Raw genomic sequence first — 17,188 nt, 5'->3', positions numbered from 1 at the left:
AAAGAACGGGGGACCAAATCTAATATATGAAAAAGTTAAAAGATAATGAAATTGAAAAAAAAATAATTCTAATTTAATAAATTATTTTAAATACAATAAAAAGTTGATATAAATATCAAATTAAAAAGATAGATAAAAAGTCTTAATTAAAAAACGATAAGAGAAAAATAAATAATAATAATAAAATAAGAAACAAAGTTGATATAAATATCAAATTAAATTAAATTTAAAGGGATGAAATTAAAAATTAAAAATAAAAAATAAAAATTATATAAAAATATTAAAGACCAAATCTAATATAATCAATAAATAACAAATTATTTTTATAACTTCCAAAAAGTGTATTTCACAAAAAATAAAAAGAAAAATACTTCTTGAAAATTTAAAATTATTTTTCTTTGATCAACTTTTTTTAATAGTAAATAAATAAGAAAAAAAATTTAGAAATCATTTTACATAAATCAAATAAACATAGTATAAATAAAATCATCAAAGAATGGAGTAAATAATACAGCCCTCCAAATTACAACCCATTTGGCAACGCATTTGTCAAAAACTTAATTTTTATATTTAAAATTATTTTTGTTACTATTTTTAAATTATTTTAATATATTGATATAAAAAATAAATTATTTAAAAATAAAATAAAAATATTATTTTTATATATTTACAAATAAAAAACAGACTGTTATATTAAACAAATTTGACTCGTATAATAAAAAAGAAGGAGCACGCAAGCAAATACGAAATGGCGCAACGTGTTTTATTTTCATTCAACTTTGCAGCAAAGTCCTCCTTTTCCCTGGAGCCAAACCCTACGTAAAAAACACTATAGACACCCCTTTCTCTCCCGATTCAAAATCAAAGAGCCTCGCTCTCGCTGGCGAACACTCTGATCAGGTCTAAATCTACTAACAATCATAATAGGGATTGTTTCTTTTCTTTTTTTAATTAACAGCTTCTTTTCTTATTTTTTTCTTATATATAAATTAAAAAAAAAACAGATAGAGATAGAAAGAATCCTACAAGATGCTTGGTGTTATAAGAAGAAGAGTCGCTAGTGGAGGCTCGTCTTCTTCTTCATCTTCGGTTAGAAAATTCATTTTTACTTCTATCTATCTATTATTAACTAATTTATGTATGGAATTTATTTGTTCATTACTGATATTTGTGATCTTCAGATCTTGAAGCAGTCATTGCAAACTATTCGACCTGTGTCTTCGTCTACCTCCAGAGTCTCCGAGGAGGTTTTAATGGCTTTCATTTATTTATATATTTATTACTGTAGAAAATAGTTTATAATAATTTGATTTCAATAATCCTATCTTGTCTGTCAACAGATTTTAAGTCATCCCAGAGGATTTGGACATGTTCGGAAATTCAGTTGCCTTGCTCCTCTACGAGGTAATATTTAATACTGATTGCGCCATGATGTTCCTTTTATAAACATAATTATATTAGTCATAATCTGTCACTAATCATGTTTTTCCTTTTTTGTATTTGCAGGTAGGGCAATCAGTTCAAGAACCATGAGGTAAGTGGCACCCATTCTATTTCCGTGCTTTGAATTGAAGAGACTCTATTTGAATTAGTGTTTCTAGGATCAGAATTTAGACTGTAAAAGTGATAATTAGATGACTCAGTTAAACTGTTTTTAGGTTATTGTTTGATTGTGTTCATTTGATTGTCTATATCATGTCCTTTTCTGTAACTTTTATGAATCCTACTCTACTTTTTATATCTCAAAGGTTGAAATACATGCTCCTGTTGTTGATACTCTTGCGCTTCAATGGGGTGGGTTAACTAATTTAACCTGTGGTGTAGAACTACATTTTCCATCTTTCATCCACCATCGAATTTCTAAATTGGAGATTACCTGTCCTTTCTAATTCTCTAATAAAAATGTAGATTAGGTGAAAAAGGCTGAAGAACTTTCATGTTAATTAAAGTTGTTTATTGTTTATTATGTGCTGCTTGTAGTGCTCTCTCTCTATCTCTGTTTTTTTCTTTTAATTTTTTAGTTTTTCTTGTTATGCAGAGAAGGTGTTTCCAACATGGAGCTCACAGCTAGCAAGCTAATCTTGAGCAGGCCATTTTCTTCAGACAGTGGTTTGTTGTTGACTGGACTCTATGAATTTCCTTCATTTGTGTATCGCACAGCGCTCTTCTCCATGTCTGTGCTCTGGTGTGTGGTCTATTGGTGAAGGAGAAATGCATGGATCCTAGTTCACACAGGATTTCTTAATCCTTTTGATTTTATAATTGTTAATTTCCATCACTTATCTAGGATGTTAGCATTCCTCTTATCCCACTTAGCTTTGATGTTGCTTATATACAAAGAATGCAGTTTGAAGCTCTTTTCATATAGTTTTATCATGGGAAAACATAATTAATGGGAAATTTTGAATCAAGCTGCTGTGTCATAGTTGACAGAAATGTGGTATGTTGGTTCAGATTGTGGTAGCCTTTGGAGCACCTATTTGGCTCGTCACCAAGTGTTGATTCTTACCACCATGGTTAAATACTTTGTTAAGTTGACTTGGATGTGATGACATAGATGGTTTACTGTCAATTTAGTTTTATATCTTTTAAGAGGAACCTGCAGCTGTTTCTTATCGTGGTGATATTGTATCTTAAATTTTTTCTATATCTTGATAAATGATAATTTTGTGTTCTGATTTAGGGGATTTGGTTGATGCCGTTGTTCCTTTTATGGGTGAATCCATCACTGATGGCACTCTGGCAAAATTCTTAAAGAGTATGTCTTACTAGTGATAATTTCTCATTTCTTCTGTTTGCAAACACATTTTCTGTCATTTATATAGTTGCCAGTTCCTAATTGTGTTGAATGCGATATTCTGAGAGCAGATCCTGGTGATAGAGTAGAAGTTGATGAGCCAATTGCTCAAATTGAGACCGATAAGGTGTTGTTGTCAACATGCTTTCCCACCCTTGCTTTCTGTCTAATGTAATAGAAAATTTGTTGTGTTTCTAATACTTGTAATGCCAATTTATGTTCAGGTGACAATTGATGTTGCTAGTCCAGAAGCAGGTGTGATAAAAGAGGTAATACATAAACTGTTTTTTTAATGATATTTTTGTGTTCCTCTGGGGATGTTTGATGATTGAGGTTGTGGATTTTAATTCAACTTCCGAGCATGATTTCTAACAGCTTATAGCCAAGGAAGGGGATACTGTAGAACCGGGTACCAAGATTGCTGTTATTTCAAAGTCTGGTGAAGGTGTAGCTCATGCTGCTCCCTCTGAGAATGCATCAAAGAAAGCTGCTCCTAAGCAATCTGCTCCTGAAATGAAGGATGAAGAAAAGATAAAGCCTAAGGTTGAAGCTAGTCCTGTCCCAGCAAAGCCTAAAACTCCAGCACCACCACCTCCTAAACGCTCTGCTACAGAACCCCAGCTTCCTCCCAAGGAAAAGGAAAGAAGAGTAAGTATCTTTTCTCTTTCATCATTATGTGGTAGAGCAATGTTCTCTGTGTCTCAAGCAGTGTGGCTTGAAATGCTTCCTTGATTACAGGTTCCTATGACAAGGCTTCGAAAAAGGGTTGCAACCCGATTGAAGGACTCTCAGAACACGTTTGCTCTGTTGACAACATTCAATGAAGTTGATATGTGAGTTCAATTTGAATTTGATGACTCATTGCTTATAGCACTTTTCTCATAGCTCTAAAAGTTCCAACCCTTTGATAATAGTTGGTAGTCCATATCTTATTGGTTTGGTTTAGCCAACATAGACCATGTACTTTCTTCATGAGTTTTCCTTCCCTATTAAAGCTTCTATCCCTAAGAAAACAGAAAACGGTGCTTTGGAAGGGGTAGATCAGTTCCTGAGTTTTATCCAACAAAATAACGTTATCTTTAATTGTTTTTCCTACCTTTTCTCATGTGTATTGTCCCATCATTGATTTTCTGCTTATTGTAGGACTAATTTGATGAAGCTTCGCTCTGAATACAAAGATGCCTTTGTTGAGAAACATGGAGTGAAATTGGGCCTTATGTCAGGATTTATAAAGGTACACAATGCGTGATCTACAATGATACAAATAATTCGCGAAATATACCCTTGACCATTAAGATGTGTGGTATCCTTTTTCTTGTTTCCTCTTTACAATATCTCAGGCTGCTGTCAGTGGTCTCCAGAATCAGCCTATTATAAATGCAGTTATTGATGGGGATGATATCATATACAGAGACTATATAGACATTAGCATAGCTGTCGGCACTCCAAAGGTTTGTCTTCATCTCTTTCGTTGACTGACTTATTATTTGTGCACACTTGTATGCTACCTTTGGTACTAATGGTATGGTGAAGCTCCAATGGTAATGCACTGGACTTGCTTTCTTTATATGTATCTGCTTTTTGTGGTGCTGACATTCAGTCTATTGGTTAGGCATCTTTCTCGCCCCTTACATTTTTAAAAGAATCTTCTTGTGCATGCTTTTTTTATCCCAACTAAATTGTGGGACGCTATTATAGTTTGATTCTGGTTTTTAAACATGGTTTTATTTAAAGAATTGGAGCATTTATGTGTATGATGAGTTCATCAAAATAATGTTTTAATTATAATTTATTAGGTGGCTAGGGCCTAATATCATCTAATCTAAATTTCCCTTTAATCTAGTCTCTCTGAATGCAATTTTTCCCTTGCTATTGGTTATTCAGCGTAAGGATTATTTGTTAGGTGAAGAAATTACATGCTTGACTTCTGTTTGTGATATGTGGGGGTGGGAAGATTTGAACCTGGGTAGTCCTAACATCCATAGCCTCAACCTAAGTCTTTAATTGGATCAATGCCTCATTGGCATATTATACTATACTTTAAAAGGCATGGGAAAAACATTGTGCATGTACTGTGGACATAGACTCATTTCACTGTGGACCACAATGTAAACAAAGAATGTTTACATTGTGGACGACACTGTAGCACCTGAGGAGCATTGTCTTTTCTGTTTTCTACGCCAAAAGCTACTGGGTCTGACTGCCAGGGGTGTTGTCTTTTCTATTTTCTATGCCAAAAGTTGCCGAGTCTGGCTTGTCAGCTAGACCCAACGCTATTGGGTCTAGCTTGGAAACCAAGCCCAAATCGCTTCAACACGAATACGAATGCTCCATTGGCAGTGACGTAGGTCCCCAAAACTTTGAATTTTCCAAGAAAAGTGACTACAAGCTTCATATAAAGGAGAGAATGATTAATGAAGAACAATGATAGAAGATTATTGGGTCTGGCTGGGCAGTCAGACCCAAGGAATCTTGGGCCTGGCTCGACAACCTTTTTTCTTTTAAGATATTTTCAATTTTATTTTTTTTCCATTTCCTCTTATTTTTGTTTCATATGATAGAGGAAATAAATTGATGAGATTTTTTTTTATATTGTACAAAAGTTGGGTGACGATAAATTTTTTTTCATTTGAGGTTGGGTTGAATTTTCTTATCAAAGCATGTTTGTTTTTGGGTTTCAAAAATGCTTTGAGAAGCCCCTATGAAAATACGCTAAAAATTTCACACAATCATGAAAATACAAGTGAAGCCCTTATTTTTGTATTGAGAAGCAAATCAATAAATGTGAGAACCTGTCATCAGAGAGATCAATGTCGGCCTTAGGTCTTGAGCCTTTGAGAAAACCCATGTTACATCACAAAAACTCTACAAAACCATGCAATATCACTAAAGATCAAACCTGAAATTTTATTCATGATCCAAATCCCAAGAACTTAAAATTTCAGCATAGATTATCAAATTAAAACCACAACAATCCATGAAACGAAACAAGCTGAAATTTTCTCAAAGGCCCACCTTCCATTTGGCATCATCGTTGGCTAACTTCAATTTACCCCCAAGATTTTTACCACAACCAAAAAAGAAGAAAAACCGAACACACAAACAAGCATGCTTCCTATCTCCACCTATTATCAAAACAGACAAGGCAAAACAATGAAAAATCAAAACCAGGCCGGATGTGAACATAAACAAAACAACAACTTCTAGCCTAAATTATTCTTAACTCCAAGTTTCAAGCTTTAACTTAAGTATTTCCACCCAAAAACTCGAGCATTTAGCACAAGACCACCCTCACATTGATTCACACCTAGCCTTGAACCTCAGCAGACTCATCTCTGTATGTCAAACCTCAAGCGTAGTGTTTTTGTTTTTGTCTATTTTAACGGGTATGAACACTCAGAGATACATGATAATAATCTTCATAAGGTTACAGTAATAACATTCATTACCATGCATCTTCAAGCACCTGACTAGTAAAGCATGGACATTTAGCAAACAAGTAAAGGATAAAGGAAAGAAATGACACTTATGAGACTTTGATAAGTTAAGGATTTGGGACCCTTTTATTTGCATTCTATCCTTTGAAAATCTCCACCAGTTTAGTAGCCAAGCCCAAGGTCATTGAATCTAACTGAGTTGCCAGACCCAATGCTATTGGGTCTGGCATTGCTTTCAGATCCAAGGTTATTGGGTTTGGCTCCGCAGCTAGATCCAAGGCTCTTGGGTCTGACATGACCGCCAGATCTAAGACATTCAAAATATTTGCTATACTTTTCATATATATTTTTTAAAATTTAAAATTAAAATTGTTATTGACCCGCTGCGGAGCGCAGGCTAATATGCTAGTATATTTGATTTGTGGAATACTATTCCATAGTAAATACTGCACCTGAGTTGTTGAGGACCACGAGACATAATATTCCAAGGACACCGGTTATTGCTTTGAGTGACCATTGTTGAGGCGTGTATTCTCTGCTCTGGAGGTGCCAGTCTTTACAAAGCTTCTGCCATGTTTAATCTCTGACTAACTGTATGCTTGAAGCATCTAGTTCAAACATTGTGATTGAATTAAAGTATTTGTTCTTTGGTTTGGTATTTCTCAATGTTAATCTAGCTGAAGTTGCCATTTGGAATTTCATGAACGAATAAATAGGAGAAAAAAAATGCTGCAGTCCTGCATTCCTTGTTGGGTTTCACTTTCTTTCCACCTCTGTTACTTTGTTGAAGTTTCATTTAATCATAGAGGATCTCAAATGATAACCTTGCAAACTTTTTTTTAATCGCGATTCCTTCATGTTTCATCCCTATGATGTCCAGGGCCTTGTAGTTCCGGTTATCCGTAATGCTGAAAAGATGAACTTTGCTGAGATAGAGAAGGAAATCAACACTCTTGCAAAGAAGGCAAATGATGGAACTATTTCAATTGATGAAATGGCTGGAGGTTCATTTACAATATCCAATGGAGGTGTTTATGGAAGCCTTTTGAGTACACCCATTATCAACCCCCCTCAGGTTTGGCATTCTAGTGTGATAAAAATTTAAATGACCTATGTATTTTCAGATACACTTGTCTTAACTGATCGAGACACAAAGCACAAATTTACTAGTTGGCTGAACTTGCAAACTCGTCTATTTAAATTAATTAAGATATGCATCTCTTTTGGGCTCTGTAGTTCTCCAACTAGATGTTAGAGGTCATGATTATCAGAAACGGGCTGGCCTTTTGGATCCGAAAACTGTTGAACCAGCTACTAAGCTGGTCTGGTTTTAATTTGGACCTTTTAAGCAAAGAAAATCAGAAAGGTCTGTTTTAACAGGTGTTTAAATGTGGGCTGACTGGCTCTCAAAGCATATGAAATTTAGAAATATTTGCTCATTGTTAATCCAATCTGGCAATGATTCGAGTTTAGACAAACGAAACCTAGCTGCCTGAACGTGACTTGGTGATCTGGCATACTTGTTTGGTCCCTGCGTGGTCTGGTCCTGGTTGTGCAGATATGGACAGCAACGCATTTTCTTGGATAAATGACTGCTTGTGTTTTATTTTTTATTTTTTTTATGGTTCTCATAACAAATAATTTTTTGGCAGTCGGCTATTTTGGGCATGCACTCGATTGTGAGTCGCCCAATGGTTGTTGGAGGCAACGTTGTTCCGAGGCCAATGATGTACATTGCTCTGACATACGACCATAGGCTAATTGATGGTAGAGAGGCAGTTTTTTTCTTGCGTCGAATCAAAGATGTTGTGGAGGATCCTCGCAGGCTGCTTCTGGATGTATAAAAATGGCATTAAATTTAATGAGTTTTCTGCCACACTGCCATTGAACATGCTTTTTATTTGACATGAATAAATACTTTGAGATTGAAATTTTGTTGGGTTTGGATTGTTAATTCACCCCTATGAGTTTCACTTGCGGCTTGCCATGATTTAATCTAAAATGAGGGACAGTCTACATGTTCTTTATATTCCAAAATGTTCATCAAACTCCTCTTTATTTATGTATGTAGAGATTTCAGATTCTGGCAGATGGCATGTATAATGCACCTGTATTTTCGTTATAAATCTATATGTAGTTTTAAATTTCCTTGGTCCTCGTTAGATTTATGGGCGTGGATTTCTTATTTTATTGCACTTGATTTATGTTTTACCAAGTTATTGCCCGCTCTGCTGGCGGGATTAAATCTTTTTGATTGTTAAGAAAGAAATCTAAGGTTATTGTTATTAAATCTAGTTTAGCAGCTTAAATTTGAGAAGTTTTGACTTGATTTTTTTCCAAGCTCAGATTTCAAATTAAATCACTTTGAAGTTTTCTTTACATGATCTAGTTTAAATAATTGGTGAAAATATGGTTTGTTTAGAAAAACATTTATGAAATTATATTTTTTTAAATATTAAGGTAATTATATATTGTATCAATTTGGGTTTTGTGGTATAACACATTAAATTTGTGACTTGGATTATGAATTTTATAGGGTCTAATAATTTTTTTGTAATTAATCTTTTACTTAATTATATGATAACAAAAATAGAAACTTATAAAATTAGACGCCAACCAAATGTGAGATGTTTTTTTTCCGTTAAACTATGATAATTTTATAAAAAATAAATTAAAATAAATCTTGAACAATTAAATATAGAATGATAAAATTAAAAAAAAAACAAATAAACAAAGGACACAAAAAAACCAAAGAACAAAAAAAAAACTTAGCTGCGCGGGTTTTTTAATTTTGTTCGGCTGACACAACATGTTCGGCTTTTAAAAAGAAACCAAGTGTGGGCTTGAAATAGGCCCACACGCTTGAGCTTTGTTTATTTTTTTAAAAGGTGTATGACATGTAGTTTGTCTTTTTTATTTATTGAAAAAAAGAGCAAGCACGTGTCATTGCTTTGCCTAGAATCCAAACATCACTATGGTGGCTTAAAAATCTTGGGTGGGGAAATTTTAGTCTAAAAATGTATTTTTCAATTCATTTTCAATTGTAAACAACTAACAAAACACCATTAGAATCCAAAGAAAACCAATTTAACAACAAAAAATCTCAAAACGATCTAAAAATACATAATTAAATTGAGCAATTTTTCTCTCTAGACTTCGATCTTCTTTTTTAGGAAAGATCAAGGTTTGAAACCATAATTTTTGAACCCTCGTCGTTGAATGAAACTTGTGAACACCATCAAAAAGTGGTCAAACCAATGATTTTCTCTCTATTTGCAGTTTTCAAGCGACATTATCTCCCATATCAAAACTAGAGACCAAAACATAAAAAAAAGAAGCTTTTGGACCAAAACAAATTGTCACGAGTTTGAGATTAACCATGTATTTTCACAATGTTTTACATTTCAATCCTATTTATTTTAATTTGATAGTTGTACCATAATTTGATAACTAATTTAATTTAATTAGGCTTAAGAAGGGCAAAATTGAAATGAAACAAAAATTAGGGATTTGACTATTCATATACACAATGAAGCCCCATAACAAACACCACATCACCCTTTTTAGGCGACTTTCCTCCTCTCTTAAAGTCAGGGATCAACAAAAAAAAGAAGAAGCTTCATTGTTTATTTGAGCAATTGACATAATCCATTTTTTACGCTTAATTTTTCTATTTATCTAACTTAATTTGTGGTTTTTATTTTAAATTTTATTATGATGATAATATAAATAAAAAAAAAGAGAGAGAAAAAAAAGAGTGTAATAAAGAGTAGAAAGAAAAACGGGACAGACGTGAGTAGAGACTAAAGAAAGTTACAAGGAAAAAGAATGCAAAAAAAGAAGATGAGATTTAATTAATTAGAAATTCATAATCAAGAAGAAAGAAAACATAATTGTCTAACATTAGTTTTTCAATTTAATTCTTCCTGTTTTGCATAGGATCCTAGACTATAAAAATATAAGAAATTCAGACAATGAAGGAAGGACACATATAAAAATTAAAAAGAGAAACTCTTATAAAAAAAACCTAGCCAAATAAAAGACCTAGTAAAGAGAGGACAAGAACACAAAAAAAAAAACCTAGCCCTCTAAAGTTGTTGTTGTGGACAACCTAGAAAATCAGTAGTATAGCAATCTTTCTGCCCTTTGATCTCCCATCTTCAACCATCTTCAATGGAGGTAGTTGACACTGTCCTTGTCAAAAGGAAAAGGATCGGGTTGGGAATAAGGTGGAGTGGTCCACGTGCCTTTGCCACTCATCGATGTATGCAAAAAACACTCGTAATCTAGCTTGTCATCTCATACGCGTAGATCATGCGCTGAGATTGTTTCTATTTTTCCAACAAATTTCTTCCCAATCTCTAATAACTCGTAAGTGTCAATTTTGAATTCTTATATGTGATTTATTTATTTTCAAACAATTTTGTGATTTGTTTGTCAACTTTTGACTCGCGGATGTATATCAATGTGTATTTTGTTTTGGATTAATTCACGATGTGTACATAATTTTCTTTTCATGTTTGATTATGCCCGTTTATATTAAATGAATTGCTTGAAACTTTTTTTTTTAGTTTAACGTGAGTGTCCGGGTCAGCTTGCGTGCACCTCGACTAATCCCACAGGCCCTAAAGTTAACGACCATGTAAGCCTCCAGTGGCCATCATATGAGCAACCACAAGACTCGAACCTGAGATCACAGAGGGAGCAAACCTCTTGGTCTCAAGCTCTTACCACTGGACCACCATCTAAATGGTTAAATTGCTTGAAACTTTAGTGATTATTTATGGTGGGTATGGTTGGTGAAATAGTTAATTTATAGTGGATTAACTTAAATTGTGTAATGGAAAGAAACAAGTCAAAATTCGAGTCTCCATTTACTATCATTTTCAATCTTGGCCCATAATAAAAAACATGAGGATTAGACTGGTGTTTTAGAATTAAGAAAACAATAACATCTAGGGAAGTGAATTAAGTGTTTCATTGACAATAACAATTATTGCAATTTACTCAATTAAACACAATTAACCAATAATATAATTAAAGTGGTTAAAGTAAAGAGTATATGGATATAAATTACCAACTCGGTTTTTAACGTGGTTCGATAAGCCTGCATCCATACCTAAGCACCAAACCAGTCTTAAGTATTGTATTTTTTACTGATCTAAGCTAAAGATTACAATGTCCTTGATAAATCCTCACCTAGCCCTCATCCCCATTTTAAGAAATGCCCTCTTCAAGATTTCTCACCTTAGTGATTTACCTCACCAATGACCAAGAGTTTTTCACTTAAACTAAAGGATCATAATTGTTTGAAATGTAACAACACTCTCTCAAAGAGTAGATAATACAATTGAAGCTTATATCTCTATAGCTCATTCAATAACACTTAGAATGTATGAAGGTGTTTAAGTGTGATAATTTATACTTTTGTATAAGAATATAAAGGTTTTAAAGCACAAATATGAGTATGATTTAGGATTGGTGATTTGTAGTTATTTTTTCTCTTAAAATAACTTGTATATGATATATATTCAAAATGTATATTTAATTCCGCAATTAGACAATATATATATGTTTATAGAAAAAACTAGTCGTTTAATAGCTATTACTGTTCCTTTGACAGATGAAATAGTCGAACGGTTCAGATTGGTCAAGCCAATCGATTGATTGATTCCTACAGATTCCCAAGTGTTCATCTTAATGAACAAGCGGTTGATCGATTCATTTGGTATGGCAAAGCGGTTTACCAGTTCAACTTAAAATTTAGTTTTAATAGTTTTAAGCCTGGTGAATCTTGAATCGAGTAAATGCATATCAATCCTATAATGCATGTAATATGAAGTGTGTGAATTCATTTTAATTTTTGCTATCAAGTAAGATATAAAGATTTACATAATTTGTGTGGGTTTTTTCTCCTTTAGGAATAGAGCAAATTTAGTTTGGGGTCTTTTCAATGAAGCAGTTTTTCAAAAACAACAAAAAGTGAAAGTAAAAAGTTAGAAGCAAGAATGGCTAGAGTTATAATAAAAAAATCTTTTCACTCCCACTATTGAATGAAAAACTTTTTATGTCATCACAAATCATAAGAAGTCTACTCAATTATTGCATTGAAAGACAATCATCGTTTTATTTCCCAAACACCTCCTCCTAGTAAAGACAAGCCACTTGGTCCTGAGGATCCCAACAATTCTATGTAGGACACACAAAATCTTATTGAGAAGATAAAAAGACTTTCATTCACTACTGATACAAACTTTCAAAATCTTTGTGTATTGAATACACAAAGATTTGGGGAGCTACTAATGGTTCAACATGTTTTGTTTTTACTTGGATCCTCTTTTCTAAAATAATCAAAGATAAGGTGATAACCCAATGCCCACGAGCTCAATCAAGCAGTGAACTTAGAGACATATGTGGGTCTAGTGAACTGCCAGACCCACCATCCCTAGGCTCAGTTAAGTACTAAGCTCACAACATACGTGGGCTTGGTAAGCTGCCAAACCCACCATCGCTAGGCTTAACTAAGCATTTAGTCTAGGCTCCTTTTGACCTCGGGGATCTTAGGTTCCATGTATAGACCATCAGTCATAAATATTTTATCCTCTAATGAATCATATATATATTTTCTTATACTTTAACCTTTTCTCTTTAAAAAGAGACAAGCCACATGGGTTATAAGAAGGGACCATGAAATCTTTCAAAGGGGTTATGGAATTTCTCCATTCTTTAATACACATCTATTCTCAATTCTTCTATAAAATATGATTGTTTTTTTTTTCTTTAAAACGGTACTTACTTAAGCATCAAAGAGTGCTCATATTTGTCGCGGGGGTTAAGCCGACGTGACTTGTCTGGTGACAGTGGAGGCTCTCGTCATGCCTCCTGATGTAAGGTGTAGTGTGTTGGGAATGTTTTTTGGATTTAATCATAAAATTATGATTAAGGTTCAAGAGTCGCCGCCTAGTATTATAATCACTAGGAATCTATGATCTGTGAAAGTCTGGGTAAGGGGCTGGTTTTGCAAAGAGAAGACGCATCACCCCAGTGCACCATACCTAAGATAAGCTACATTGTCGTTTGATTGTTTTTTTTTCTAAGTCGAGTTTCTATTCGTTGGTCTTTTCTAACGTTCAAGGCAGATTTCTCTTCATGAGAGAGTCTCTACCTTATCGGGTTAAATCCTAACCGTTCTAAAGTCTGAATTTTAACACTGTATTTTTACACCTTGTATCTTTAATACCTGAGGGTGTACTTTATCGTGTAATTTTACATCCTACAAATATTAAAGTCTACATCTAGATCCTAAAAAAAAAAGATTGGAAAAAAGATTTTTGACATGTTGGCCAAATCCTAATGGATAATCATAAACTGGTTACAATATCTATTTTTGGATTTTTTTAAACATGAAAAAGATGCAATTTTTGTTTTTTTATGAAAAACATGCTTGGAAAAATTTTAGGATTTGGCCGAATGCATGAAAATAATTTTTTTTAAAAGGGAAAATTAGTTTAAACGTTTTTAAGATTTATTTTTGAAAATGTTTTGAATTTTTTTGAAATATTTCGGAGAAAAGCAGGTATTTTAATACTGAATTTGTATTTTACAGTGTAAATATACAACCTGATATTATGCAAAATTGATAGAAAAACATGTGAGAAAATCACAATTTTTAGTTTAATGATTTATGAAATTTTTTGGAATTTTTTTTGTTTTTTTTAAATGGGGGCTGGGCCGAATCCAGCCAAGTTAATTATTCTACCAAAACTGGCCCGACCCACAACCAAGTTAATTATTCTGCCGCTGTATGTAGCGGCCTCGACGAAGAAGAAGGAGGCAACACAAGAAAGAGAAAGTTGCCTGGTTTGGGGGTCTTAGACGTGCTGAGGATGTCTGGCTGGTGGCTCAAGAGGCTTTGGCTAAGGTGACGAAGGTCGGAGTCAGTTGTGGGAGGAAGAAGAAAAAGTTGCAGAGGAGAGAGAAAGGCTGGAAGGAGAAGAGAGAGAGAAACGCAGTGGCAGCTTGGTGGTCGATTGGTGGCTTCCTGTGGTGTAGAAGTTGGTGGTGGCTGGAACGGCGGGGAGAGAGAGAGAGAAAAAACTGCAGAAACGGGGCAGAGAGGCTGGTTTTTGGCCGACTTTGGACCCGATTTTCTCCTCTCTCAGGTCATTAATGGAGCCTCTATTTATAAGCGGTGAAAGAGGGTAATCTTTTCTACACCGGGGTAAAATTTCAGCCCTTGATTTGGTTGGGAAGGATCCCAACCGTTGGTTCAAAGTAGCCTTCATGAGTTGTCAAATCTGCAGAAAAAGGCTGCCTGAGTTGACCTCTTCACGCCGTCGTCGGTGTCGTCGTGCTGTCATTCATCCTGAAACGTTCACATGGGGTTGTAGAGAAACTACAGGGGATCCGTTTCGTGCAAGTTTTGTTCGATTTGATGGAGAAATCAAGCATTAAATGCACCTACAAATAAGGCTCCCACACTGTTTCTTTCGGGTAAAACAGGGAAGACAATGAATAGTGACCAGACGACGCGTTGTCTGATCCTCCTTTTTTTTTTAAATACTCAAAACGACACCATTTTGGATTAAATTAGGGATTTTAACTTATTTTCAATTTAGTCCTCCATCTTTCAATTAGTTTTAATTGAACCCCTAATTGACCATAAACTTTTGATTTAATGCAATTAGGTTCCTTTGGAACTTCAACTTCAGCCCTAGATTTACACGTCTTTTTCAATTTGGTCCTTGGTCTCGGATTTATGCAATTTAACCCCTAATTAACCATTAAACTTTCAATTTCGTCAATTTCACCCTTGATTTTTGTCAATTAAGCCCCTATAGTTTGGCGCCTTTTACAAATTGGTCCTTGGCTATGAATTTCTTTAATTAAGCCCCTAATTGACCCCAAAACTTCAATTTTCTTGCAATTTGGCCCCTAATTTCATTCAATTATCTTGGTAAAAATTAATTTTGGTCTCTTAAAATTTCAATCTTCTCAATTAAGCCTAAATTAGGCTCTCAAACTTAATTTTTCACCAATTAAGCCCCATATAAAGTTAATTTGACCCACTTAAAGTTTAATTAAGTCCTTGCACTTAATTAAATCCTTCAATTGGATCCAAATTAATTCTTAAACATAATTAAAATTTAATTTGGCCCATGATTAAATCAAATTGGCCTATTAAAAATTTAATTATGTCATTGAATTAATTTTTATGCAAATTCATCAAATAATCATTTAATTTGATCTTGAATTTGCATTTTCTCTCTATTTTGGGGCATAATAGAGTACAATTAGGTTTTTAATTTCCTTAAAAAATTGCAGCTTGATTTCCCAGCCTGCTTTTTCCACATTGCCAGCCTTTATTCTTATTTTTTGATTTTTATTTTGAAAAAAAAATTGATTTTTGAGGGAATAACCAAGAATTGAGTTATGACAATATTCATCAAATGAAATCTTTTGCAAATACGAGGCATTAGCCATCTTGATTAGAAAGAATGGATGAAATTACCAGAATTAGAAGATTAATTAATTATTCAAAATATAAACTAGGCCTCTTGGCATAGCTAATAGGGGTTTTTTGGACATCATTTTCCTCTTGGCAAATTATACATGAGGTCTGGTAAAAGATTCCTCTCTAGTGTTAAACGTGTACAAGTTGATACCCCGAAGTAAAGATATTCTATTCTATATATGATTTCCAGGGTCATGGAAAGAATTATTCTTTAGCTAAACTGTAAGTCTTGAAAAGAATATACAAGTTCGAACGAAACTGCACAATTAATATACTAAAGGCAGTACTCTCGCCTTTTATCTCTCTCTCTCTCTCTATATATATATATATCCTAAAGCTAGCTAAGTTCTCCTTCATTCCACCACAGAAAGAACCTTTTATAAACATGATCAATCTTTTGTTCACCGTAGTATTCACCGAAATGGTTTTGATCCTGATCCTTTTGTTTAGGACCCCTGTAAGGAAGCTAGTGATCATGGCGATGGACCAGTTGAAGCAAGGGAAGGGTCCGTTGGTGGCGAAAACTGTGGCGACAACCTTGATTGTGGTGTTCACTTCCGTCTTGCACAACGCGCTGCAGATTAGGAAACGTTTGCTAGATGCCGGCGCGGTTAATTCTGCCGACGAGGTTCTTATGGTAGAACGCATCCTGGAGGCATCTCTTCTAGGTAACTTCTGACCGTTCATCTTGATGTGCATTGCTTTAATTTTTGGATTTCTGGAGAATAAAATACTGCCGCCGAGGTTCTTATGGTAGAACGCATACTGCTGTGATCAAATTACAAACAGTCAAAGCACTTCAAAAAATGCGCAACTTGCTATAAATTGCTTTAACCATGGCAGGTCAGACAATATTATTATTCCTTGAGTAGACAGAACGAATCGTAAGAAGTGCAAATACATATTAAGTTAGGGTTCATCATCACTCTCAGGGTTGCTTTGCAGGATTTTCTCTGTTTCTGGCAATGATGATAGATAGACTACATTGCTATATCAAAGAACTACTTCAGGTTAGAAATGAATTGGAAGCGGTGAAAAGATTAAACTAGCTGGATTTTAAAGACAAGAAAAGCAGCAGCAGGAGAAGAAGACGTCAAACTGATCTGACTCCAGAACATGAAAGAAAGGCAAACTAAAGGAAGCAAAGGCTCCGAAAAGAATCAAACATCTGTACATACAAGGATGTGATCACCCTTCATCTCTCTCTCTAACATAAAATCTATCAATAATATTTAATAATGCTACAGAATTTATACTAGTTATGATGACTACAATATCTATTGCTCGCTTTGATTCATTATAAATTTGTGTTTCCTTTGTAGTAATTTAAATGAATATAACAAAAGAATATCTCCAGTATGTATAATGAATAGTGAAAAAAACAGTTATAACCCAATTTTTTATCCTTTTATTTTAATTATTATTATTTTATTTACTGAA

General features: G+C 34.1%; 2 protein-coding genes across 2 annotated transcripts; both read left to right on the top strand.

The window, feature by feature from the left end:
• The first annotated feature begins 739 nt into the window (after window positions 1-739).
• On the top strand, window positions 740-8,378 carry LOC133703650 (dihydrolipoyllysine-residue succinyltransferase component of 2-oxoglutarate dehydrogenase complex 2, mitochondrial-like). The gene is made up of 15 exons (XM_062128264.1): window positions 740-900; window positions 1,005-1,089; window positions 1,182-1,247; window positions 1,341-1,404; window positions 1,507-1,534; window positions 2,039-2,109; window positions 2,684-2,758; window positions 2,869-2,924; window positions 3,022-3,066; window positions 3,173-3,445; window positions 3,536-3,630; window positions 3,941-4,031; window positions 4,138-4,248; window positions 7,115-7,309; window positions 7,887-8,378. Exons 2-15 carry the CDS (start codon window positions 1,030-1,032, stop codon window positions 8,076-8,078), a joined length of 1,422 nt encoding a protein of 473 aa, XP_061984248.1. The 5' UTR covers window positions 740-900; window positions 1,005-1,029; the 3' UTR covers window positions 8,079-8,378.
• A 7,689-nt stretch (window positions 8,379-16,067) lies between these two features.
• LOC133703922 (uncharacterized) lies at window positions 16,068-17,006 on the top strand. The gene is made up of 2 exons (XM_062128669.1): window positions 16,068-16,416; window positions 16,694-17,006. Exons 1-2 carry the CDS (start codon window positions 16,134-16,136, stop codon window positions 16,795-16,797), a joined length of 387 nt encoding a protein of 128 aa, XP_061984653.1. The 5' UTR covers window positions 16,068-16,133; the 3' UTR covers window positions 16,798-17,006.
• The last annotated feature ends 182 nt before the right edge of the window (window positions 17,007-17,188 follow it).

This window comes from Populus nigra, chromosome 9 (genome assembly GCF_951802175.1).
Source record: "Populus nigra chromosome 9, ddPopNigr1.1, whole genome shotgun sequence".
Lineage (NCBI taxonomy): Eukaryota > Viridiplantae > Streptophyta > Magnoliopsida > Malpighiales > Salicaceae > Populus > Populus nigra.
The sequence above is the reverse complement of the archived record's forward strand: the minus strand, read 5'-3'. Positions and strand labels throughout refer to the sequence as shown.

Coding starts and splice junctions, on each gene's coding strand:
- LOC133703650 (XM_062128264.1), top strand. CDS start 1,030: ATGCTTGGTGTTATAAGAAGAAGAGTCGCTAGTGGAGGCTCGTCTTCT. Junction 1,248..1,340: donor CCTCCAGAGTCTCCGAGGAG/GTTTTAATGGCT, acceptor GTCTGTCAACAG/ATTTTAAGTCATCCCAGAGG. Junction 4,249..7,114: donor TAGCTGTCGGCACTCCAAAG/GTTTGTCTTCAT, acceptor TATGATGTCCAG/GGCCTTGTAGTTCCGGTTAT.
- LOC133703922 (XM_062128669.1), top strand. CDS start 16,134: ATGATCAATCTTTTGTTCACCGTAGTATTCACCGAAATGGTTTTGATC. Junction 16,417..16,693: donor CCTGGAGGCATCTCTTCTAG/GTAACTTCTGAC, acceptor GTTGCTTTGCAG/GATTTTCTCTGTTTCTGGCA.